The 27,115-nt window shown below is 38.0% G+C and overlaps 1 protein-coding gene across 16 annotated transcripts in view; it reads left to right on the forward strand.

The window, feature by feature from the left end:
* The window catches only part of LOC133420771 (adhesion G protein-coupled receptor L3-like), a 303,952-nt gene that overhangs the window by 189,266 nt on the left and 87,571 nt on the right, over positions 1–27,115 (forward strand). For 10 of the 16 annotated variants that reach the window (XM_061710576.1, XM_061710579.1, XM_061710584.1 and 7 more), the window contains one exon: positions 2,135–2,945. In XM_061710576.1, coding sequence (XP_061566560.1) covers positions 2,135–2,945 — 811 coding nt within the window. The remainder of the gene's footprint in view (positions 1–2,134; positions 2,946–27,115) is intronic. The other 6 variants (XM_061710581.1, XM_061710592.1, XM_061710588.1 and 3 more) reach the window with 1 other exon arrangement.

Below are 27,115 nucleotides of genomic sequence, written 5' to 3' on the forward strand. Positions count from 1 at the left end.
GCATTTTGTCCAGGTTTTCATCTGACAAACAGCTGCTATATTTATTCATGTACTTACATGTGTTTTCCTTTTTTTCTGTGAAAGTTTTTCTTAATAGCATTTGAATTCAGACATGTAACATACCATGACCTTGTCCTCATGGCAGTTGTGAAAAGAGAAGCTTTTTTTTTTTCAAAAGAGGAAAAAATTATAATTGCTTGAATCCACAATAATCAGTAGATTGGCTACAATTGGCTTTTGCGAGTAGTGTCTACTATTACTGTAACTAGCTCCAACTGGATTGTCTGGCATAGCCCTTGCTTTATCAGATTTGAGTATAAACCAGTTTACATATAATTGGTTTATTCTGTGTGGTTCTCTAAATCATACCACGGATTAAAATGTCATGTAGATGAAACAAAGGAAAGGTAGTCATTACAGAAATTATGTCATTTCTAGATTTTTCTACCTCCCTTGTTTTGTTTTCATTTTTCAAAAGAGCTGCCTTAGCCAATAATTAGAAAGCAGCAATTTATCAAATTTTGTTGTCTTTGTTTTAAATGCTGTTTGTTCAGAAATCCCTTTGGGATGGTTAGAGGAGAGCCAAGAATAAAGACTTTTCATTCGTGCTGCAGTTTTTATCTGCTGGTTCCACAGTAAAAGAAAGAGGCGAGTGTGCACATTTGTGCACATGTTGGCGATCAAGTCATGCATGTGGTGAATTTTGAAAGTATCTCCTGACCTGCTTCTGATCTATTTTAAGTCAGAAGAGAAACGCCTCACCGAGAGTCCTCTCGCCCTAATGCAACTTTGAGTCAAATTGTTCAGCAAGACTGAAGATGCAGGATGTTCGGGTCAGAGTCCAAATGAACTGGAAATATCCAATTTATACACAGCAAAGAGCAGAAAACTACAATAAACTATTGAAACCAGTAAAATTAAATTATTGCATGTTGGTTATTGGTTGCGTCTTGTAAAATGATTCACTGGGTTTTATAGGCTGTTATTTCATTAATTCTATTTCTGATTATTATTATTATTATTATTATTACAATTTTCTAATTGTTATATTCTCTGCCTTTAATTTTAATTTCCTGGTAATAACAACAAACCCCCCCCAAAACATATATACTCTTATAGTTTGGTAACCTGCAATTGCATTAGATCATGGTAGGTATTTTCCATTTTGCTAAGTTTATTTATTATTATATATTTCCATCCAGATTTGAACTTGTATTGATGAGTGAGTCAGTCTGCTACATAATCTTTAGCAGCACATCGCAAAAATTCTTGTTGAGGTGGCCAGTCCAAGTCTGAAAATGATATCATGTCTAAGCTGCTCTTTCTTAGCTGGTTTCCCATGAATCCTATTGGGGTCATTTTGGAATTTGTCTGTGTGGAAATACCCAGTCATTCATTGCATTCAGATAGAGAGACGACTTTTTTTTTGGGTGCATTACATTTATGAACCTAGACATGACTTATAGAAACCCCAGATATTAACACTGCCTTTTATGCATTACTTGCACAGAAGGCATGAGGGTGATGCTTCATCACTTCACCCATATCTCTAGAACAGAGTGAGCAGGAGTTTTCTGGGGTTTTTTTTGTAATCACAGTTAGCCTCAGGCATAAGCGGTTTTTTAAAAGTTCACAAGTTTAGAACCAAAACCCTTCTTTTCATATTGTGCATGTTTAACTATAAAACATTGCAATGAGTTCTATTGTTGAGTTCCTTCCATTAGATTAAACAAAACACCTGTCATCTCTGATCACAAGGATTTAAAGTTTTAGTTCTAAACCCATTTTTTTGTAGTTTGAACAATATCATGTTTTTTTTGTTGTTAGAATATGTTTTTGTGTGATTATGACATGGTTGCTTAAGAAATGAGAAGCTTTACATTGCAACAGTAACGGTTAAATAACTTGTTTTCAGCTCAATAATAATCACTGCGCTCTTTTTCAAATTTTTTACTTAGCAACATATATTTTTACATGGCAGCATTGATGGGTTCAGAGTCTGCGTCTTGGTCCTTCCCGGTGAACAATGCGCTGCTCATTTAACTTTGAGTTTATTTCCTCTCGTTGGTTACTGTTTTAATTCACTAATTCAATACCTGCCAATGTAACTCTGTAATTTTCTTTCCCCATTTTTGGCTCCTCAGTATTCCTGTGTCCAGGGCTTCTACGGAGGGTGTACCAGAGCGAGCACCTCTTCGAATCGGATCACCAGTCTGGAGCCTGGTGCAAAGACCCCCTCCAGGCCTCTGACAAGATCTACTACATGCCTTGGACACCTTACCGCACAGACACCCTTACCGAATACTCATCCAAGGAAGACTTCATTGCTGGAAGGCCAACGACAACCTACAAGCTTCCACATCGTGTTGACGGAACGGGCTTTGTGGTCTACGATGGCGCACTGTTCTTCAACAAGGAGCGCACACGCAACATTGTTAAGTTTGACCTGCGAACTCGTATCAAGAGTGGAGAGGCCATCATAGCTAGCGCCAACTATCATGACACATCTCCGTACCGCTGGGGAGGGAAATCAGACATAGACTTGGCTGTAGATGAAAATGGCCTCTGGGTGATTTATGCAACTGAGCAAAACAACGGACGGATCGTTATCAGTCAGCTCAATCCTTACACGCTACGAGTTGAGGGGACGTGGGACACGGCATACGACAAACGCTCGGCATCAAACGCCTTCATGATTTGTGGAATCCTCTATGTAATAAAGTCAGTGTACGAGGATGATGACAACGAAGCCACAGGAAACAAGGTCGACTACATCTACAACACAGAACTAAGTAAAGACAGCTACCTGGACATCCCGTTCCCCAACTCTTATCAGTACATTGCTGCTGTGGATTATAATCCTAGGGACAATATGCTGTACGTTTGGAACAATTACCACGTTGTCAAGTACTCTCTGGACTTTGGAGCATTGGATAACAGACTCGGTAAGACCAGTTTTATTTATTCTTTAACTGAATATTCATAATGAATGATATCCTCATGTTTCTGAATGGTAACAATGCACATAAAGATAGAAAAAAATGACATTGACACAGACATGAAAATAAAATTGACAATTGGTGACATAATCACCTAAAGACTTTGAAAAAAATAATTTTCACATTACTTGAATATCTGCAACAGAATAAAGCAACACTTATGTCCAGTAGCAAGGCAATTCCTAAAACGTTTCAGTTACATTTTCAAACTAAATAAGTAAATAATAATAATAAAGGGTAAATGTCCAATATACCTTTTATTCACAGAGCCCACTGCACAATTCTGTACATCATCAGAACCTGACTGGTATCAGCTTCTACTGAGGATTAAACTTTTCCATTTTATACACTGATTTGGCTTTTCCCCTCCACAGACATTTAATCAAAATCTCCTTTATGGCTGTCCATTGTGTTAACTGACATGTCCTGCAACTAAAAGATAAAGGACAGTTTTGATAAAACAGCTGTTCGTACGCATTGAAGTTCAATGCAGTCCAGTTAAATACAGTTAAATCACGCTATATTCTAATTGAGTTCATTTCATTGTGAATGAGTGATAATTTGTTAATAATTAGGGGTATAAGAAGACAGAACAAGGCAAGAACAATGTTAACTGTAATAATGACATACATACAAGTAAAGAGAGCAGAGTGAGCACAGTGCATCATGGGGGTCCACTAGCAATCCAGGCCTATCAGCACTTCAAGAATGTGTTGAGTGATAAAAGATACGTATACAGAATCCTAATCTATGTTCAATGTCAATGAAAATTGACACGAAGCAAACTTACATGCATAGATATGTTAGCTAGATTTACATAAAAACTAGCATGAAATACTAATAGTATTGTCAAAGAGAAAGTCCATCATTTTACGTTCATATAAAGCAGGGATATATCTATTCTCGATGAGAATTATGGTTCACAGCTTTCTGACATGTGAAGTGAGGAATGTTCTGGGCTGTAAAAGGCTCCACACCAAACCCTGATCTTTTCCTATAACCCTTTCTCTCCACTGGGACACTCATCCATTTTCAAAACTAGCTTCATCCCATTAGGAGTCACGGGGAGCTGGAGTGCATCCCAGCTGCCATTAGTCGCTAGTACATTGTAGCTGTGCCTCAATTAACCAAACGTATATGTCTTCTATAGTGGAATAGAAAAGCCACACAAGCATGATGCAAACTGTACATAAAAACTGAACTTGCAGGCTGGAGCAATGATGGCCAAGGTGAAACTGGGTACTGTGTGAAGCCCCGGCTAGTACACTTATCTTGACATGTTGTTGCCTCATTTCCTGCACTGTAACAATTAGAAATATCCACTGAATTTAAGTGACTCAAAACCAAGTGACGTTGAGTTTTCAAACCCGAACCTGGAAGTAGTAAAAGTTGCAGTTCAGCAAATGACCACTGGGGGGTGGCTTGAAAACCAGAGCAGAGGGAAACAGACTGTACGTATAGCCTATAGAAAACTGGTTTTTGGTCCATAGGTAGACTTTAAAGGCTAGATTATGGTTCTGCAACAAATTGACACCGAGCCTACGCCTACCCCACGCCGCACTTCCCACAAATTGTAACTACGCGTCAAGAGGTCGCAGACCAACGCAGACGGAGAGGGCTGAGATTGGTTTGCTTGGTAGCAACGCATTTCCGGTTTCCGGTGAAGCAGTCGTGAACTATCAGCGCTCTTTTTTTCGTGTATGTGTGATTTATTTTGGTTTGTTTTTTTGCACAATAGTTGTCCTTATCTTTTTCATTCACTGTGACCAAAAAAGTCGGATAAACTTTCAGGAAAAGATTGCACCCCCCTAGCGGTCGCGGGGGGTATTGCACCGCAACGAAATGGAGTGACAGAGAAGTCCGAAGAGTTCACGACGGCGTCACGGCAACGGCGTGTGCTCTGCGTTGATGTAGCGCAGAACCATAATCCAGCCTTAAGTCCAAGACAACTGTAAGAGAGTGTAAAATTATTTAAAGGCACATATGGTTAATGACAGCTCCATTCTAGTCTATTGTGTTAAATCCCCTTTGAACCTGACTTCTGAGAATTGAATTAAGAGCTACGAGAGCAAGATCATTAATTTTAAAGATAATATGCCTCAGTGTGTTGTTAATTGTATCAGACTGGGTTGACCTGGAAGGGTCATGGGGCTTGTCCATGGCGGCTTGCAACAGATAGCAGATTCCAGCTGCTAGCTTGCCCGTGGCAGACTTCACCCTCCTGGTGCAGCATGGGAGCATCAGGAGTTTGGTTTTTCTGACCGAGCCACGTAGCCGGGTCACGGCTAGCTATAGCCATCTGGCTATTAATAGATGATCGCAGTTGGTCCAGACAGAGCTCTAGCAGTCCGTGTTTTAGATGTCACTTTGGTAGTGAAGTCTGAAATGAGGATGGATAGATTCAATGATTACTGAGGTAGCAATAGTTAGCATCATAGGTTAGCATAGGCTAACTTGACTTACTTTGCGGTAACTGAGTTAAGCTGGACATCTTCCATGTAACGTTTTCCCACATTTGTACTAACTGGGTTGGATGGAGTCAACTCTGCTCAACATGTACCCCTGTAGCTCTGAAGAAGAGGCTTCAGAGACGCTCTTCACAGACCTGCCAGTTACATCACACTTTTTTTCCCTTTCTTTCTGTGTACGGTCTAAGATCAAAAGCATCTCATAGCGGGGCTTTTATATTGAAGGATGTAAATACATGACACATTTTGTAAAATGGTGTTTTAGAATAAAGGAAATGACCACCAATTTAAGATGAAAGGCCCCTCTGAAGCTATGTTTAACCCAGCGCAAGAAAAAAAAGAAATAACTTAATTCTCTCAGTGAAATCATGAACTGATTTGATAAATCTTGTAAATTCACATTTTTGGAATGAAGAAGATGATAGGCATTCATTCCCTCTTCAGTGTTCAATACGTCAAGAAACCTTGATTTCTCTTTAAGTTTTTAGAGTTAGCTTCATTTGTGCTGGCCATGGCCCCTGCTTTTACTTGAATCCTTTATTTTTATTAGGAGGCTTAGTCATCTACAAGTACTGTGACACTACTGGCCTTTAACATGGACATAACATTGTTGGTCTTGTGAGTCTTTTACTCCTTACTGCTCATTGAAAAATTGTAATTTCTCCACTCTCTTATTCTCTTTACAAACTTACACTTAATAGAATGGATATAACAGAGAAAAAATAAAGAAATAAAAACATGTTTTGACTCACCAACATAATTCTTTGTGCTACAGTATCTTATCAACAGCTTGAGTCAGAAATGTCACAAATTATTTGACTGTGAAATCCTTATTTCTTCTTCCTTCTTTGTAGCTTTTCTATCTGCTGCTTTCCAGTTGAATTTGTTTTCCTTAGCCAACTTAGCCACTTTTTTCTGAATTCATATATATATATATATATATATATATATATATATGTATATATATATATATATATATATATATATATGTGTGTGTGTATATATATATATATATATATATATATATATATATATATATATATATATATATATATATATATATATATATATATATATATATATATATATATATATATATATATGTGTGTGTGTGTGCATATATATATATGATGTGTGTGTACAGTATATAAACACAAGGCTCTGCTTCAACACAATCCAAAATATATTGATTCAGCGTTTATGCGTTTTTTAATAACATACAGCTACCCGTATTATATTTTGTTGTGGTTAATGACAGTAAAATGGTGGTATGTGCTTTTTGATTTAAATTATTTTTCACTCCCACACATACTTAAACATAAAAAACATAAGTTACTGCTCAAATTCTGTTGCAGGAGATGCTGGCCTTCACAGAGCCCACTGCATGATAGATGGTTAAAATGTTGCATAAAGTTGATGAATGGAGTCAAAGAACTAATATAAATGCCAGATTATGATATTAAATTGATGGCGGATAACTAAACAATGCAGTATGATCGACTTCCAGACCTGTTCTTAGTTGTTTAGTTGTGAAATGGCAGGACAATTACTAATGCATTGTTTGAATCAGTTTCAGTTTCAGTGTTCCACTTAATTCCGGATCTATCACATTTGATACATGAATTTCTGAGACCTTGGTACCGCCCGAATAATCAAAGAAGAAAAACCAACCAAAACAATTATGAAAAATATACACAACTAAATAGAAAATACATAAACTTACCTCATGTATTCATAATGTTAGGAAAAATAATAAAAAAAATTGTTAAATACAAAATAGTAAGTGTTTCACATTTCAATATATAATTTACAAATAAAAAAAAAAACTAAGATTTATTTTTTTTTAGTGTTATTTAATATGTCCAGCATGAAAGGGTTGATTGCATATGAATCTAAATCTGTAGTCACATCGTGTGGTTTGTTCCATTTGTTTACTATTCCATAGAGGATGCACTAAGATCGGCGGCCGTGACGAACCGGGAAAACCTGTTACAGGAAATGATTAAAACAGTGCAGCTGCAAAAGTGGAGAAAATTGTAATTTTTTTTAAATGACGGTGCTGAAACACTGATATGATCATTTGGAGCTTTTACAGTCATTCAGTGAACCCTGGGATTTAACTAGATGGGCCAACATGCCAGAATATCAGTCCAGAGCCAACCCAGTGGTTCCCTTTTGCTGCCAGTAGAAGCTTCTGAAATTTGATCCAGTGTCATGATCATAGCTCCTGTTAAGACTCACAGAAAAGGTGTCGTTCTCTGATCGGGCTCATTTCCACTCATCTTTCCAACCTTGTGAGCGTGCCTAACGCGCCACACCGGTGGAGCATGCTATATGGTCAGTAGAGAAGCAGGGACGAGGCCAGGGCCACAGCTGGGGACGCTGCTCAACCACGAGGGCCAGGGCACAGTACACGCTACAGGGCATTTGGCAGAGACGGAGCAATTACAACTGAGATGGCCAGAAAAATCTAATGTGCACAAATAATTCAGGTCTATCCAGTTGGTTCTTTTGTTTTTTTATATAGATGTTTTACTTCCTCTCAAAAGAGAAAAAATTCAAAATACTTGAGGTAGTGATTAAGGTATTACAAAGGGTGTTTTTATAAGAACTATGGGGGCTAGACTTTAGGGGAGCTCCCATTATAACTCTGTCATTTCTCATTACACCTTATTCAAGGACAAAGAAATGAGACTGGTGTTTCATCTTTTAAAAGCTTTTAAAAAGGACCAAACATGAATGAAACATCTTAAAACCTGTATGACAAACATTACAAAGGCCATGGCGACCTCGAGGATGGATGATCATCCTCTGACAGTTGAGCAAATTCATTGTCTCTTTAACCGTCCATGACCCACTTCTCCATATTCACCTTTTTAGATTGTTTCTCACCTCTTCCATCCTGCAACGACTCGTCTCAATCAACTTCCTCTGCTAGGAAGAGCCTCAGTTTGATTGTTTCACAACGTAGGCTTGCCGACCAGTAAATTGAAGGGCTGTTTGGAATTGGTGTCAAAACTTCAAGTACCATTGGCTGGATTACCTGGAGAAAAATACCCAATACTCCAACAACAGGTTTCTCGCGTTTATAATGATATGCTGTGCGAAAGACTAAACCAGCCTTGACTTCAGTTGATTGATTATTCAGGGATTAATAAAGCTGATATTTCTCTTCCAGCATAGAAAAGCATATATACAGCAAACTGTGAAGTGTAGTTTTGGCAGTACAGCATGGTTGATTACAGAGGATTGGAATGAGTCAAAATAAGGATCTATAAGGCAGTACCTTAAGATGATCATAAATCAAAACTGGCACATCTGTGTAAAGGATGGATGTAGCTAAAGTTGTTGTCATGTAACACCAGCTGCTTTATTGCTTGGGAAATGGTTTAAACTTCCAGTCCTCTAAGTGGGTGTAGTTTAAAAGCAGGGTAAGGGATATCAGGATGACGTCTCTGTCAGCTGTTGATATTTGAAACAAAGCGCCAATAAAACATGAAGCGCTGGCTCTCCCAAGCCCAGACCCCTCCCACATCCCCAATAATAATTGGCTGGAGTCATTTTTGTTATTGTTTGAGGGGCAGGGCACCCCGCCTCTGTTAGCTTTCAGTTCACAAAGCCAGGATGCATGATGGGTTTTTATTTTTTTTTGGGGGGGGGGTTATGTTTTTTTTTATTTTTGACTTGAGAGGTACAGGTATCTGATGGTAAGTCGATTGTCCCTCAATGTGACAAAAAGCGGTTCTAGGTGAGAAAGTACCTACTTTAAATGTTGCAAACATTGTATACAAGTATGATTTTAATGAAAGCAAATACATTTAGATGTCTGTTGTAGGAGTAAACTGGTAGAAGTGAGGAAGCTTAAGAGTAAATCTCTTTATCACACTTATCAATATGTCATACATATTTCTATCATATATTTCTAATTTTATTTGCAATGGGGACATCAGCATTTCCAGATCACAACAAAGTAGGACAAATAATGGTGTTGAAAGCTTTGCAATTTGATCACCTCAGAAATCCCAGTTTAGATGGTCTGAAAATGCCTGACTTGTGTAAAATGAATGCATTATTTCCTTTTAAGAGTATCAGAATCTACACACACGTTTGCATCCCCTACTGGAATAAATAAGCTGCCAATCATCCCGCAAAAGGTACAAACACAGGAAACCACTCGTGAGTGCAGTTTATTGCCTGTTTTGTACCGTCTCCCATGAATCCTTCCGGGTCCAAAAGTTGAGGCAAATATGTACAGTATGTGTCTTGTCTTCAGCCTACTTTCTGTGTAAGGACACCCAGGGGGCAACTGCTGTGGGAGAAGAGAGAAATCCTGCTCCTTATATTAAACTAGTAAACATTTTCATAGTTAGTTTATGGCCTCATTGCTCAACTGTTTTTCTTTAATGCAGCTTGATAGTCTTTTTTTGTAAAATGTGGACCTACTTACTTGGAGTAAAATGGAAGATGATTTAGATCGTCCCTTCAAGTACGGTTGACAAATTGCAGCACTTTTAACTGTAAATCATGTCTCAGTCAGATATTCACCTTGTGAGGTTTCCAAAAACAAAAAAGACCAGACCCAGAATTCAGAGCTGTAGGCGTGTGATGCCATTATAGCCATGCTCATTGTTTCCATACGTCTGTTTCGATAACACTCATCTCGCCAGTCAAGAGCCACTATTCATTGCCATAGACTAAAAAATAACTTAGATGCTGTATAACAATAATTTTTTGTTATGTCTTTGCGCTGATACAATTTTCCACTGAATTCCAAATCCCTTGCTCTTCCAACTAAAAAACGTGGGTGGTAAACCTTCCTTTCTCAGGCCCTCAATTGTACTGTACCTCTGTGAGATTCATCGACTCCACGGGACTGTAAAGATGAGGGAAGCCTTTTGAGAAAACTAGCTTCAGCCTCCGTCTGCTGCAGCTGTCTGTGGCACTAATTTGCCCCAAAAAAAGAAGTGCTTCAAGGTGCTTTTTCCCCCCAGTGTGCATGTATCTTATTGGACTCCTTCTGCACCTTATTATTAATGTACTATTACTTCTATATTTCTTTCTAAATGGTTGAGGACCATTTATTGAATAACTGTCTCCGTGGCTTTCTGTGCATCTAATATTTCAGTGTGACAACCCCTAATGCTTTCTTGTGCCACTGCTGGAATTAATCTTTTTCAAGGCACAATTGGTGCATAGGACGCGGTGTCATGGATGCATTCACTGTCTGTCTGGCGATTCTGTGATTTTGCCACATGTTGCCATCTGGCCGAGGCTCGGCGCCAGCCCTGTTGGCCTGGAGGGAGCCGACAGACGTGGCTCCCCGACCTTAATGCCGAAACAGCTGATCTTTTGGACGCTCAAGCCCATCTTGGCTCTATTTGGAAGAGTCTGACACATCTTAAATTGATTAAGACTGTGTAAGGAGTAAATGTGGGCTGGCAGAGTCTGACTCAGCATGCTCTTAAAGGAACAAACTGTCATCTTTCAGTTGTCTTTCCCATGGCTTTTTTTCCCGCATGGTTTTACGCGGTGCCTTGCAGTTGTTAAAGGTTTTTCTTGATTACCAAGCTTCATATATATATATACAGGGCTGCACATAATTATTTTGGTCTGGTGCTCAGAGGAGCCCCTGGATATGTGACTTGGGGCTCCAAAAAGGCGGTGACCCGTCTCGCCGGATCGATAAAAGAGGGATGCAGGAATAAGTTATAGGCAAAACAATATTTATTCACTTATAAAGATGAATTAACAAATTATGGTGCGTGTTAGTCTGTAGAGTCAGTATAAAAGTTACAGTTTTTATCGGCCAGATTGGGATGCTCACGGCATATTTTGCACCTAGGGTTGCCAACTTTCAGAAATAGAAATAAAGGACGCCCTGATTTCAGCAGCGCAGGAGCCAAAAAAAAGCCCCAAAACTTCTAAACTGCATAAAAATGTGTTTATTTTATATGAAAAAACGTGTTCTTTAATAGCATTGAACTTGCATGACTGTACAGACAGCCAACCATATAGCAGCTGAAATAGCCTCCTATGCTATGTATGTCCACATCAGCCAAGGTGTAGAATATTGCTTCAGGTGAAGAATATGGTGTAAAAGTTAACTTATTTCAATAATTCAACTAGAATTTGGTGTAAAAGTTAACTTATTTCAATAATTCAACTAGAATATGGTGTAAAAGTTAATTTATTTCAATAATCAACTAGAATATGGTGTAAAAGTTAATTTATTTCAATAATTCAACTTGAATATGGTGTAAAAGTTAATCTATTTCAATAATTCAACTTAAAAGGTGAAACTAATATATTACCTAGCCTTATTACATGCAAAGCAAGATATATTGAACCTTTATTTGTTATAATTTTGATGATCTTATTGTTTATTGATTTCATAAAATATTCTCTAATTTATATGTACTGTATATATGTGAACATGCAAAAGCACACGAACAAATGCTTCTTTATGAAACATTTCCTTTGATGATGTAACAATAGGCGTCTGTTAGTAATGCGGCTGTGGATATTTCTCTCTTTTTTAAGCTCAGAAACAGGCAGTTCTGTTGGATACTGGCTCTTTGAGCTTCACGTAGGATTAAATTACAGTGTCTTAACGCATAATTATTGTGGAACCATTTGTCCACGTACGTATTCAAGTAAGAGAACTTTATATGTCGATTTGAGCGGGCACGAGCGAGGGAATCGCAGCGTTGGCCCCATTATACATCATGTGATATTTGTCTGGTGTCCTTCCTCCTGACTGGGCATCCATCACGGCTGAGACGGCTCTACCTTGATCCAGAAATCATACACAGATCACCTGTGTAGTGAGGGAGCTGGCAGGTAATCCCTCAGTTAAAGCCAACACCCAATCCATCTCTGCTGACAACATGTATGAAGCAGAAAGAACAAATGGAGAGTGTGTATATCGGAAAGATTTTTAGCTTTGTGGAGCTGTGGATGAATTAGGGGTGATGTAGCATTTGTTCTTTTTCTTTCTGCAGTTTTCTTTCCGTTTGGAATATGCCCAAAAGTTGTCACCTTAGCCAGTCGGCTGTGATCTTCGTGATAGAAGCAGTTAGTGTAGCTGATGGTGGTGCACGCATTTCGGTCCCCATGATTTGTGAGTGTGATTTGTGTGTGTGTTTGGCAAGAGGTTTCTCTCCAAAAACTGCCACATTGAATTTAACAGGCTCTAGTAGCACACAAGCTCAGAGTGATTTATTTTGACCAATCAGCCGAGCAAATCTGAACGGAGGCCTCTAAAGCATCTTTAACTCTCTTTATCACAAGAGTCAGAGTTTCTCTGCAGAGCTTTGCCCCATCCATTTGGCCCTACTACTGTTGGTTGACAGTCTTTTGAAAAGCCTCAAGATGGGTTTTCGTTGGCAAATGCAGAGACCTTGGAGGAGTTTGTCTTTCCTCTTAGTGGATGTGAAATCCCCTCTAATCATGTGCTTGAATTCCCTTTTTCCTTTCGGTGCTTTCCTGGATAGGTTGGACAATATTTGCCCCTGTCACTCTCCTGATTCTTGAACATAGTTTGTTTAATCTTAATCTTAAAGAGGAAGATGTGAGGCTCTATTGTACAGTTAATTCAGAACTGTATGTAATGTATAAATACTACAGATGTGAATCTGCATGACAGACTAGAAAACCATGATTTGATTCAGGTTTTGAGGCTTTAGGTGCATAAAATGTGATAATGATATAAATTAAATCCCTGTAATAATCCTTGCAAATTCAGTGCGAGCCAATACACATGCACATTAGAGGAAAGACGACACGTTGCCTGCATTTTTAGCAAATCTTAGCAGCAAAATCACCCCACAGCAGTTCTGTGCAGTCCTTACGCAAGTAGGCTTAACTCCTGTCTCTTTTGTCGTTTTACGCAGACACAGTAAGTGTCTCCCCAGGCCCGTTTCCACATGTGCATACATATCAGGCCGGTGCATACACTTCTCCCAGCGCTTTCTGACCTCCATCGATGCCCTCTCAAGTCCCTGGAAGAGTGCTCGGGAATAAGAAATTAATTGCCAAACAATGCATGGCTCCCATCTATTATGGTTCTCATCATGTCAGATTATATCGAAGCATTACTGCGTGTCTGGCTGCATAATTTACCGCACCTCATTTCCGCCAGCACCTTTTCAACCTTTCTACATCCCAGTCGTGCACTGTGATGGATTTGTGGGCTCGATACAAAAGATGCCATTAAACCACGGCACTTTGGTCATTTTATCTTCTCGCCGTTTTCCGCAACACATGAGGACTTGTGTGGAGGTTTGGCACCACCATATGTCCTAAGCTCCGGGAAATCAATACGCAGGGTAGCTGATTGCATCATAACCTTATGAGTGCAGGTACGCATTTTGTGATGTTTGTCAAAGGCGACATTTAAAATTACAACTCAATAATTAATAAATTCTCAAATGGCTGCCGGGTGAAAATTAAATAAGTTGTGGTTAACGAGTCGCAATTATTTCTTTCATGAGCTTCTTTACGTTCACTCTGAAAGGTTTGTACCTCAGTTGTACCTTACAGTTTAATATGAGTCAACCAATAATAATCGGTTGCTTGATGGATGGTTACTGTAGGTTCAAGGTCCACTGCAACATAAAGTGATATGTGAAAGTTGCTTTAACCAGCCAGAAATCAATATCTTCTATAAAATATCGGTAAGAGCAGGGACAAACACACACAATTGTCTGTCCCATTGTGAAGAGTTAGATGTTAATGTCAAATAACAGTCTATCTACTGAAGATGCAAGGCTGTAGCCTGCAATCTCTTACCTAGAACTGGCACAAAAGAGTTTCATTCACTTTTGAATATCAGTATCATTTGATGAATTGATCACTTCTAGGAAACTAAATTCACGAAGCTCTCTCAGTCTCCCTTCTCTGTAGTTGGCACATAACTATTCAAAGTAACTTTTGCTTCGCAGGACTTTATGAAACATCCACACTGATGAAACTAGCTGAAAGAGCGAAAGAGGACATCATGGCAACTAAAGACTTAGTGATGATGGAAGAGAAACCGGATCTTTGATTGAGTTGTAAAAGTGACTTGACCCCCACATTCTTAGGCCATGTTCACACTGTACGAGTTTGATCTGCTTAATCTTGGCTAAGACTTCAAGAATGATGATGACCAGCCGATGATAACCCCTTGCGTCGTGTGCTATGACCTCATCCAGGATGTGGGTTGCACATCAGCATGCGAAGTTGCTGTGCTATACAAGCAAAATGAACTGCTCTGTATTAGCCTTTATATATGATTTTTTTTAAATCTTCAAAGTTCAATGTGTTCCTGGTCATGATTTAGGAGAAGAGACCAACTTTGGATGTCAGAGAGCTCATAGTATCCCACATCCTGGTAATATACCAGGATGTGTCCCAGGCTACAGTTACAAAGGTTATGTGTGACGACTTGCAATGTCTTCATTACAACAACTCTGATTCTTTCTCATAGCCTCATAAAACTTGGTTTCTTATATGGTTAATTTTTTTAATGTATGGAATTCGCTTGGTCACATTAAAACAAGTTGCATCAGTAACAGGCAAATGATTCTCCTGATATTACAATGTGTTGAAAATGGCTTTGTCTGAGCATAATTACGAAAGTCTGGAAGTTTGGCTCTTACTGAAGCCCAGTAAATAAACCAGCTCTTCTAAAATGAATTTAATTAGTTTCATCTCTGCAAAATTAATGAAAGAAAGAAAAAAAACTTTGAAAAAAAATGTGCAGTTTAAGGGGACAGCAACCAAGGAGTTCCTGAAAAAGACAAGCAGTTGCTTGGCAACCTTACAGTGGTGACTCTGTGAAATAAAAATGTACCACCCCAAGCAACATTGAAGCCAGGAACAACCCCAAGATCTTTTGTTTGGTGAAACTGAGAAAAAGGTCTTTTGTTTGAAAATACCTTGATAGAACGCACTATTTTTACAAACTGATCACTAAAGCAGAGCCTAAAGTTTTCATTTTCTTAAAGGCATTTGTGACTGATACAATGCAAATTTAGCAATTAATCGATAAGAATACTAAATACTAGTTAATTTCTTTGGAGATAACATATTCTGTAAACATTGTCTTTAGAAGTGTTCACAATTGTGAATAAGGAACATTATAAATCTAAGTGTTGTTCGTTTGTCATAATTAGGGCTTCACGTGCTATTTGTGACCTGTAGCTGAAAAAAGTTTTCAAGAAATTCACTTTTGAGTAGTAAAAAGTAAGAAAGTGGAAACAGCACTTTCATATCCAACAGTAAGAAGACAAAAGTTTATAGTCTGTTAACAATCATGGTCATAGATAATAGCCTCAAGTGTTCTTCTGTCTAAAAATATGTGTCTTAGCACCGAGAAATCCTATTATGAACGCTTCAAACAGGCTAATGAAGCTGGTCAGTGGATGACGTTACACATAGACTATTCAAATCTTTTTCCCGTCTGTGAAAATCCCTGCTGAAGATGTAGCCATGCATAAAGGTTCAAAAACTAAAATTAGGAGGTAATTGGGTTCAGCATGAGGCTGGAAGAGTCACTTCACTGTATGATGCTTGTTTCATTTTCCCCCCCAAAAGCCCTTTCCACCTCTTTTGATCTGGAGTCTGCAGACGTTCCTCAGAGCCGATGAGCCCGCTCTCGGTGTGGAAACGGCGAGTCATATAAACCGGATCCATTTCATAATAGCATTGCAGTTTTCTTTCCTAGAGCGAAGTAGAGCGGGCTTATCTAATTGTGGAAGCCACGAGCCCTGGGATACAGACGAAGAGGCTAATTAGTTAGAAACGAATGCTTTGAAATGAACTACAAAGCTCCATGTGTGGTGGGAGCGTGCTTCATGCGTTCTGGGTTTGTTTTTTTTTTGTTTTTTGGGTATTTTTGTGGGGGGGGGCAAGTGCAGCGTAAATGAGAGGAGCTGGTGTTGCAATGAGCAGAAGTTTACTAGTGGTTTTATGAATGAACAGGTTGCTGGTGTGTGAGCGTCCTCATAAGCCCTTAAGCTTAGAAATCCTGAATATGTTATAGCTGGCTAATATTCCTTCTAATCTACTTTATAATCCCTTTGAGTGTGCATATTATCTTAAATATCAATGGAAATGGGAGGAATTTATGATTTAAAGTAACCTTATTGAACTTTGTATTTAGGTACTGAGACGTACCTAAACAAACTGCCCCTGGTGAAATTAATCAAGCTGATGGTGTTGTAAGGTTTCCCCCTGAAGGATGCTGTTATACAAGTGTATGAGTAAAGGCTAGGCAAGTTTTATTTGTGTAGCACAATTCAGCAACAAGGTGATTCCAAGTGCTTTACTGAGACATTAAAACATCTACAGAAGAAATAAAAAGTGTGATTTAAAATAAAAGAAGTGTTCATTTACAATAGAATGTCAGGGTCTTCTTTGTGGTCTGCTGTTTTGTTTTTACCTCAAACTCTCCATAAAACTCTCAGCTAGAAATGCATCATACATTCAAATTGTCCTGTAAGGTCACGGAGTTGTTCCTTCGGGCACAGCAGGCCTGCTCACCTCTCTGATGCTCTTGAGCTCGGTTTTGTTCTCCCTCTCTCAGTTTGTCCCCCATGGATAGATTGGGGAAGCTGGCAAAGCAAAACAAAATGTCCTTGTGTTGTCTCCAAGGCGATAGTGCCTGCAGACTGTAGCTGCTGTCTGCTGCTGGCTTCCTTTTTCTTTTCTTTTTTTCTTTTTCCTGTGTGCTCATCTCATGGAAAAGACATTTAAGTCTGCTCAAGGACACACTCCTCTTTTCCATTCCTGTTCTCCATCCCCCATGCGTGCCTTTGCCAGTCTATTTAACATGCTCTATGTCCAAGGAACATTCTAAAAAATAACTTAACAATAGACTCGGTGGGATCACGTAGAAGTATGGAATTACATTCTACACACGGTTCCTGGCGACTTTGAATTAACCTCATGCTGTGATAGACATTTCCTCAAGTCATATTTCTCGACACTGTCATATCACCTTCGGCATTCTAGGAGGTGATATGTTAATTTTTTCCCCTCATAATTACTTCAGAAAGATGGATAAACCAAAATCAGCCAGTTATCTTTGTCTTTGACAAATAATCGGCCACTTTCTCCCGTAGGACTTCATTAACTGTGGACACCACGGATGTCCTGGAGATTCTATTACAGTCCAGCACATACAGTAGTTGAAGTTTACTTGGAGGACCTGTGCCATGCATGTGCTCTATGTATCTACTGAAGATGTTGTTACATGCATTTGCATTATGAATAAAGTCTATGGTGGTGGGTCAGCAGGGGACCGGGTTAGGATGTTCCCATTATGAGGAACAGCCCTGTAATGAACGTTGCAGAAGCAGATCAGCTGCTCCGTGCAGCTGTTTCTTGTATGATAATGATAATAAGGATGAGAATGATGAGAATAATAAAATAATTACACGTTACCACAATAGAGAAGCATTTTCTTGAGCGATATCTAAACAAAAGCTAATGACTGTGATGGCTGAAACAGAGACTGATTACTCCAACGCATGTCCCTTGACTTTAAGATTTGGAACAAAGGTTTGCTCTTGTTCTTTATTTAGATTACAGGGAATTTCTTGTTGTTTTCTCGTAGAGTGCAAATGGATGTATATGCAGGATGTCATAACTGACAAATTGCATCAAATTATGTCTGTACGTTTATGTTCCTATTCAAATCAATTCTTCTTTCAAGCTAAATGCAAGAAGCAAAATTCATTCTTATTTAACATCGTACTGTTTGAATATCAATCTTATCCGTATCTTATCGTTTGGATGTTTATCTAAGAAATGTACTATAAACCCACTTAGAATTTTTTTGCATTTGTCACAGACACAATTTAAAAACAGCATTGTTGTATCTGTAAGAACAAGCCAGAAATCTTTTCACATGCCTCAAAGGATTACACCTGAAGCATCTTCATACAACAATATATTGTAAATAATCAGATCTACTTGTGCTTTGATGATGTGGCAGTGACATTGATGAGTTTATTAATTCAAGGATTCACATCATCTGCATTCTTTTTTTTCCCCTCAGCTTTGCCTGCAGCAGCTTTGTTGTTTTCAGTCTGCCATAAATATTTAATTCCTGTATATATTTAGGAGTCTGTTTTTCCCCTTTTTTTTTAGTTATTTAGAAACGTTTGGCTGAAGATTGTTATTGGTGATCTGATGCCAAAGCTGCCCATCTATATTTACGAAGACAAGCTATGTAACAATACCACCAGGCCAAACGGGGGCAGCATAGGAAGTTATCAGCAAGTTAAATATGAGGAAACAAACCAGAAATAAATGGAGACATTCCTTATTTGCAGGTCTTTTGTACAGTCATCTCCGCCTGATGAGGAGGGTATGTATTGCAAAGTATGAAATTATAGATTTCTGAGTATGTAACAATAGAAGGACATGTAGAATAATTTCCTTCGTTGGTGAATCAATGTAAACATCAAACACCAAAGATACTATTTTCATAGGCCTGTGTTGAAAAAATCGATTTCCCAATTCTAAATCGATTCTCATATTAATTCCTAAAAATCGATTCATATGTCTAAAGATCGATTTTTTTTAAATATTTTTTTTTGGTTGTTTTTTTTGTTTTTTTTTTCTTTTAGTTATTTATGTTTTTTTTTTTTCATCATTACATTACAACTTTTTGTTATTTTTTTTGTTTATCCCCAAAAAAGGAATGTTTTGTTGGACACGAGAATAACTGGTGTGTGTTGTTTTTGCCTTTAAATATGTTTAAAGGTATGAAAACATTAAAGTGTTAGGTTATAATTGCATAAATTGTCTATATTTCATTACTTTATATACTGACTTGGGGTTACATTTGCAAAAAATACTAAAAACCAAATGCTCTAATATTAAAAACCAAAATAGACCGAAAATGGAACAAATAAAAACGGAATGTGGGAAAAAATAAAACCTATTTCATCCGTCTCTGTTTCCTCCCTGGATCTGTTTGGTAATTCTGACCCACATGATGTTTCTGAAAGCAGTTCTATCAGCATTCTGGGAGCTGATTGGTCCTTACAGCATCATTAGCTGCAATACTTGCTGTTTAATCTCAATATAATACTAAATCAAATCAAATCAAATCAGATTTATTTATATAGCACATTTCATATGACAAGCATAAACTCAATGTGCTAACACACATAAAAACACATAAAAAGTACAATAAAACACATAAAACACAAAAACATGATAAAAGAGATGATGGAAATTAAAAGATATTAAAATTAAAATTATAGTACTGATTCCAACAAACTAGCTAAAAGCTTGTGAAAAAAGATATGTTTTTAATTTACTTTTAAAAGAGGCCAGTGATGAAGCAGAGCGTAGTTCATGTGGTACAGAGTTCCAGAGTGTGGGACCGTAATGACTGAATGAACCATATGCTGATTGAGAATTTATCCTGGGTATGATTAGGAGATCTTTGTTCAGAGATCTAAGGGATCTTTTCGGTACATATAAACTGAGCATGTCAGAGACATAAGAGGGGGCCAGACCATTAAAACATTTATAAACTATAAGAAGAATTTTAAAATCAATTCTTTGTTTTATTGGGAGCCAGTGGATTTTTGTTAAAATAGGAGTGATATGGTCAGATTTCTTGGTTCTGGTCAGTACTCTAGCGGCCGCATTCTGGATGAGCTGTAGCTTATTGAGTGACTGCTTTGGCAGTCCAGCGAATAGCGCGTTACAATAGTCCAGTCTACTAGAAATAAAAGCATGCACTAGTTTCTCGGAATCAGACTGAGATAAAAAACATCTAACCTTTGCAATATTTCTTAAATGATAAAATGCAGTCTTAGAAATATTACAGATGTGTCTGTGGAAACTCAGGTCAGCATCTAAGTGCACACCCAAGTTTTTGACATTTTCACATGGGTTAACAGGTAGAGATGTTAGATGAGGTTGAATTTTCTGCCTCAGGGCTTTGGGACCAACTAACAGAATCTCGGTCTTGTCCTGGTTAAGCCGGAGAAAATTTTTACCCATCCAAGAACTGATGTTTGTAATACACTGGATGAGGTTGTTTACTGGGTCAAGGTTGTTGGCCGAAACAGAAATATATAACTGTGTGTCATCTGCATATGATTGGTAGGAGACATTATGTCTTTGAATTATGGATCCAAGAGGCAGCATGTATATATTAAATAAAAGAGGACCTAAAATTGACCCCTGAGGGACACCATATGGAATGCTCATCTTATCCGACTCATGACTACCAACAGACACAGAGAAAGATCTTCCAGTAAGATAAGATAAAAACCAGTTAAGAGCTATACCCTTAAGGCCTAAATAGTGTTCTAAACGGTGTAAAATAATTTTATGGTCCACAGTATCAAAAGCTGCGCTAAGATCAAGAAGTACTAAAATAGAGACTTGTTGGGTATCTGTGCTAATTTTAAGATCATTTACCACTCTGACTAAGGCAGTTTCAGTGCTGTGATTCACTCTAAAACCAGACTGGTTAACATCAAACAGATTGTTGCTTGACAGATGCAAATACAACTGTTTGTAGACAACCTTTTCGAGAATCTTCCCTAAAAATGGTAGATTTGATATGGGTCTGTAGTTGTTCAAGTCCAGTGGATCTAAATTATTCTTTTTTAACAGTGGCCTTACAACAGCATGTTTCAGACATGAGGGGAAAATTCCGGAGAGTAGGGAGGCATTAACAATGTCAAGAACATCCTCCACCAGACAGCTAAAGACACTTTTAAACATTTTTGTAGGCATCACATCAAGAGCACATGTTGAGGAGCTGAGTTGATGCACTACATCTTGTAGTTCACAGGATTGGATTGAGGTGAAGCTGGAAAGAGTGTCGGCAATATGACGTTGATCAAGAGGGAGATGATTGCCATACCCACCAGTAGAGGAAGCCACAATTTTATCTCTAATGTTGAAGATTTTTGTTGTGAAATAAGCAGCAAATTCATTGCATTTCACAGAAGAGTGAAGATCTGTGGGGATTTGTCTAGGTGGATTAATCAGCCTATCAATTGTAGCAAACAGCACTTGAGAATTGTTAGCATTTTCAGTAATCATTTGAGAAAAATATTGCTGTCTAGATTTCTTAATTTCTTTGTTGTAATTATTGAGAATTTCTTTATACATATGATAATGAACTTGCAGTCTGGTCTTACGCCATTTGCGCTCAAATTTGCGGCAGGTTCTTTTTAATGCCTTCACTCCTTCCATATTCCTCCAGGGTGTTTTAGCTTTACCATTAACCAATTTAGTTCTCACAGGTGCAACATCATCCATAATTTGTATCACTGAAGTGTGGAAATGATCAACTAAGTTATCGACTACATTGTCACACAAAGACAGAGAAGACAGGTCACAGTCTTTTTTAAACTTAATACACTTGGTGTCATTGTATCTAGTAATGAATTTGTTAGATGTTTCGGCACAAATGGTCCGTTTTTTAACTAATTTGGGCTTTAAACCAAGCACATCTTTGGTCATAAGAGCAACATTAAAAAATACACAAAAGTGATCAGAAATCCCAACATCCAGAGTGCATCCTGTATATTACTAGTAGTAATATTTTCCATAACTACAGTCATATAATTCATGCAACAGCTCAAAAAACAGTTTTAATAACACTAACCCAAATCAATATCGGAATCGAATCGAATCGGATCGAATCAAATCTTGATAATCAATTCTGAATTTTAAGAATCGGAATCTAATCGATTCTTGACATTTGAATCAATCCTCAGCCCTATATTTTCATATAAACCTAAGACAAGGTTATTTAGTTTAAATTAATAGCAAAAGCCTCATCTACAGTGCCTGTTTGCTAATATTAGTGAATGAATCATCACTTTCCCCTGGTGGATGTGTTGAAGTATGAAGGGATAGAGATGGAAACGTTTAGAACAGATGCATGTACAACCGTACGGAAGTGTCATTTATAAATGAGCCTTCATTCTTTTCCTCCTCGATACAAAGAATTATTCTAAATCCTCTGGATCTGAATTTGATTCCCAGGAGGTATTTCCAAGAAACGCAGAAGAAACTTCTTTTGGATCCCAATGGACAGATATACTATCAGTCAGAAAACAAAGCCCCGTAGGCAGAGCGACAACCCAACGGCATTCAAAATGGCATAAAACTGTAATGTAGGAACGCCAGTGAATGACTGCTGTCTTTTTTCGTGGCTCTAGAGGGCTACTGTATATCCACAGTGAGCAGACAGGAAATGGGGGTGGGATAAGCCACACAGCGGAGAGTCACAGGCCAGGACTGGAACCCGAATCAGCTACATGAGGACTGTAGCCTCCTGCTGCAGTCCATGAGAGAACCTGCTGTTGAAATAAACAGTGCCCCAACTATTGTGTGCTTAGCAATTCTGCACCTATCTTGGTTCTAGGGCTGGGGATCGATTCAAATGTCAAGAATCGATTCGATTCCGATTCTTAAGATTCAGAATCGATTATCAAGATTTGATTCGATCCGATTCGATTCCGATATTGATTTGGGTTAGTGTTATTAAAACTGTTTTTTGAGCTGTTGCATGAATTATATGACTGTAGTTATGCAAAATATTACTACTAGTATTATATTGAGATTCAACAGCAAGTATTGCAGCTAATGATGCTGTAAGGACCAATCAGCTCCCAGAATGCTGATAGAACTGCTTTCAGAAACATCATGTGGGTCAGAATTACCAAACAGATCCAGGGAGGAAACAGAGACGGATGAAATCGGTTTTATTTTTTCCCACATTCCGTTTTTATTTGTTCCATTTTCGGTCTATTTTGGTTTTTAATTTTTGAGCATTTGGTTTTTATCATTTTTTGCAAATGTAACCCCAAGTCAGTATATAAAGTAATGAAATATAGACAATTCATGCAATTATAACCTAACACTTTAATGTTTTCATACCTTTAAACATATTTAAAGGCAAAAACATGGCACCAGTTATTCTCGTGTCCAACAAAACATTCCTTTTTTGGGGATAAACAAAAAAATAACCAAAAGTTTTAATGTAATGATGAAAAAAAATACATAAATAAATAAAAGAAGAAAAAAAGAAAAAAAAATCGATCTTTAGACATATGAATCGATTTTTAGGAATTAATATGAGAATCGATTTAGAATTGGGAAATCGATTTTTTTCAACACATAGTGGCTCCTGTCCACTCCTGTATTCAGTATTCGCATAAAGCTAGCCCCCACTGGTTTGGTGGAAATGACGGTAAATGAGAGGACCACCAAGGGAAAGCGTATGGCTGACCCGGCTAGTTTCACCAGATGATGAAAATACAGAACTTTCTTTATACTACAGGCATTTAGTCTAGTACAATGTTTTGAATTGAAGTTATTTGGATGACTATTTAGATGAATATCTGTGATCTAATCAAATACAACCGTGTCATAGTCAAGTTATAAGATAAAAGAGGGGGGGAAAGCCTCTGTACACTGCAGTGTCTCTTTGGTTTGTTTGCTCATGTTGGCTAATATTAGTCACTGTGGTCCTTCCAGACCAGTGGAGCAAAGCCTTTAAGAATGGACATATTTCATAAGTAATGACTCTAAAATTAGAGCCAGATACTTTGCTATCTTGAGAGACCAACACTGCAGTTGTACTGTTCTTGAACTCATCTTAAAACAGAGTGATGAGCATGCTGGGAGTTAGATAAATAACATCTGCACTAAAGTTAACTGAATTGTGAAACAAATCAATTTGTTTCACAAATGCGTACATCACTCGTGTCTAATATCATGATATTTAAGCTCTTAATGGGGGCCCAAAGCAAAAGAAAAAAAATTGCACCAGGTCTTAAGAGGTTAAGAACCGCAGAGGGAAAAAGACTATCTGATTGATTTATTCTGATTAATAGATTATATTTTCATTAGTCTAATCTCATTTCCCCCCCCAATATTTTGTGATGTCTCTAATTAAAAAAAGAAGAAAAAAAGTTCAATTTGACAAAAAATTGAGCCATTTTTAAATTATGGATATGTAAATCTTAATTCAAAAACAGCAATGGAACAACCTCTATCAGCTATAATTTGTCATTAATCTAACATCACTCCTAAATCACCCATCCTGACCAGTACAATAATTCAATTATCCTAATAAGACCCTCAGTGCACCTGTTTAGGAACTAGCTTATCAGTTTCTGCTACACCGTGACCTGTAGTGACCTTGATATGAGCAGTGAATTTCCATGATGAGATTTTCATCAAGCACCTTAATGGTGTCCTTACAACTATATGCAGTTGAAGTATCAATGGCTCATTTCATGTACTGTATACTGAAATGGGTGCCACATTCCCTTTACACAGTTTGATATTGGGATTATAATAATTTCTTCTCAAATGCAGGTGCATAAATAAGTGCTTTCATAAATAATCAAGTACAGTACTGGTGTACTTGAAGATATTTACCCTACATGCTTCATGGTCACTCCTGCTGAAAGCCTTTGTTGATGATGATGTTTGATAATGGTTATTGAATGTTAATGGTGTTGTTGTGGTCACTTGTAGTAATACTGAATGGCTTTGAGTATACATGTAATTCTGGCCCTGTGATGGACTGGCGACCTGTCCAGGGTGTCCCCCTGCCTCTCACCTGTAATTAGCTGGGATAAGCTCCAGCAGACCCCCGTGACCCTGCAAAGGATAAAGCGGGTATAGAAGATGGATGGATGGGTGGATGTAATTTTCTATTTGAAGCACAGTTGACAATTGAAAATGTCATTCTATAATACTAAGGTTTGGTATACGTGGCTTACCCTGTGTGATCATGTAACTGGTGTACTTTTGTGCTACCTTATTCTAGTGTTTCCATTCATTGTGTGTGTTTTTTTTCACCAATTTGTTTGGTTATATTTAAGATTTTTCTATTTATTTGTTGTGCAATGTTACCATCATATATGGTAACTTAATAGCCCCCGGGGAATTGAATAAGCTCATATTGCAGTTTAATGGTGTTTTTGTTAGACTTTCACTTCCCTGATGGACTTTCTCCACAGGAGCATCTACGACACCTGCAGATCTTAAAAACACAACAAACTCTTTTTCAATGAAGGGAAAACAAATACTCAATCAGCCAACTCCCCTGCTGAGGTGGCACCATTTAATCAACCTTGACTGTCGTTGAACGCTGTTAAGCTTGGAACACATTGACTGCTGATAGTCGGATGTCATTACAGCCCGTAGGGGCCTGTGGGTCCCAAACTGTGGTGCTAATTCATGCTGTCTTATTTTGCCTATTACAAATTTGCGATACAGAGATATTGCCCAATTGCAAATTGAATGTTAGAGAACTGGATACTTATCAGAGCTTTCTGGATAGGTGACGTCCATTAAACCTGCCAAGGAAAATTGACCTTCATTAAATTTTGTTTTGCTCTGCTTTGATAAAAAGATTAGGATCATTTGTCATTTCTGTCATTTTGATTGTATCTCAGCACAAGGCGAAAACAACAGCTATCCCAAATTGCATTTTTGTGAAGGTTCAAATTTAGTTTGTGTCTGCAAAAGTGATCTTTCATTCGTTTAAGGGGCTAAGGGAGGCTCTCCCTTTCTAAAAATTGCAAACTATTGTTAGATCACAACATTTTTAAGCAGTTTTATCCAAAGATAATGCAAATATACAATGGCTGAATAAAAAACTTGACACAGCTTACACTTGTTTCCCCTCCAATTTTAAGGATATATTATGAAGTATGACATTCTTGTACATTTGCTGGTCGTCTATGACTCAAGAGTACCTGTATTGAGAAAAAGCTTCCCGTTGGCTTTCCTATTTTCCAGTGAGGCACCAATGAAGGATGAATAGGCGTGTAGACGGCATGACTGATGGCAGGGACTTGAGCTGCGTGTCCATTTTAGTGGAAAGGGAACAGTTACCTAGCCGGCCTAAGAGCACTTCTCATTGTCCACAAGTGCTGGTGTCCGGAATAGCCCTTTTTACCAGAGAGTTCAGCTAAACAGTGTCATTAACTATCAGCTCTCAGACTGTAACCACAGGGAGGACTCACATTCAGGAAAAAGGTTTGCCCCATTGATCCAGAAATGGCATGTCCTTCCAAAACTCAGCCACTGAACGATAAAGATATGTCCTCCTCAGCACATACATTTTGATTTCTTCATACTCTCTTCTAGTGATGCACCGATTGTTCGGTAACCAAAATTGTTCGGCCGAAAATGGCAAAAAAACACTTTTGGTGTTCGGTGGAATAAGTGGGGAAAAAAACGAACAATTAATAACGGCGTTGTAAAATAAGGAAATAGACTGGCCGCTCTGTCCCGTAACGTTGCACACTACATAAATCGTTGGCCAACCAAAAACTAACCCCATAAAATTTTACCTAACATTCACCAGTAGGTGGAACCAAAACAACATAATGCTGGGAAATTAAAAAATGTTCATTTTTTTATGTTCAATAAATATTTTCTACCTTGTAATTTTGAAAAAGATTTTTTTCTTTGAAAGCATGCCTAAATCAAATGTATTTGATTTATGCAATGGTGAAAAAATTGGCAAAATAAATGAAAAACTGCTGAAGAACCATGTTCGGTATTGTTCGGTATTCGGCCAAGTGTTTATTATTATTTTCGGTTTCGGCCACAAATTTTCATTTCGGTGCATCACTACTCTCTTCT

Source organism: Cololabis saira, chromosome 20 (genome assembly GCF_033807715.1).
Source record: "Cololabis saira isolate AMF1-May2022 chromosome 20, fColSai1.1, whole genome shotgun sequence".
Classification (NCBI taxonomy): Eukaryota; Metazoa; Chordata; class Actinopteri; order Beloniformes; family Belonidae; genus Cololabis; species Cololabis saira.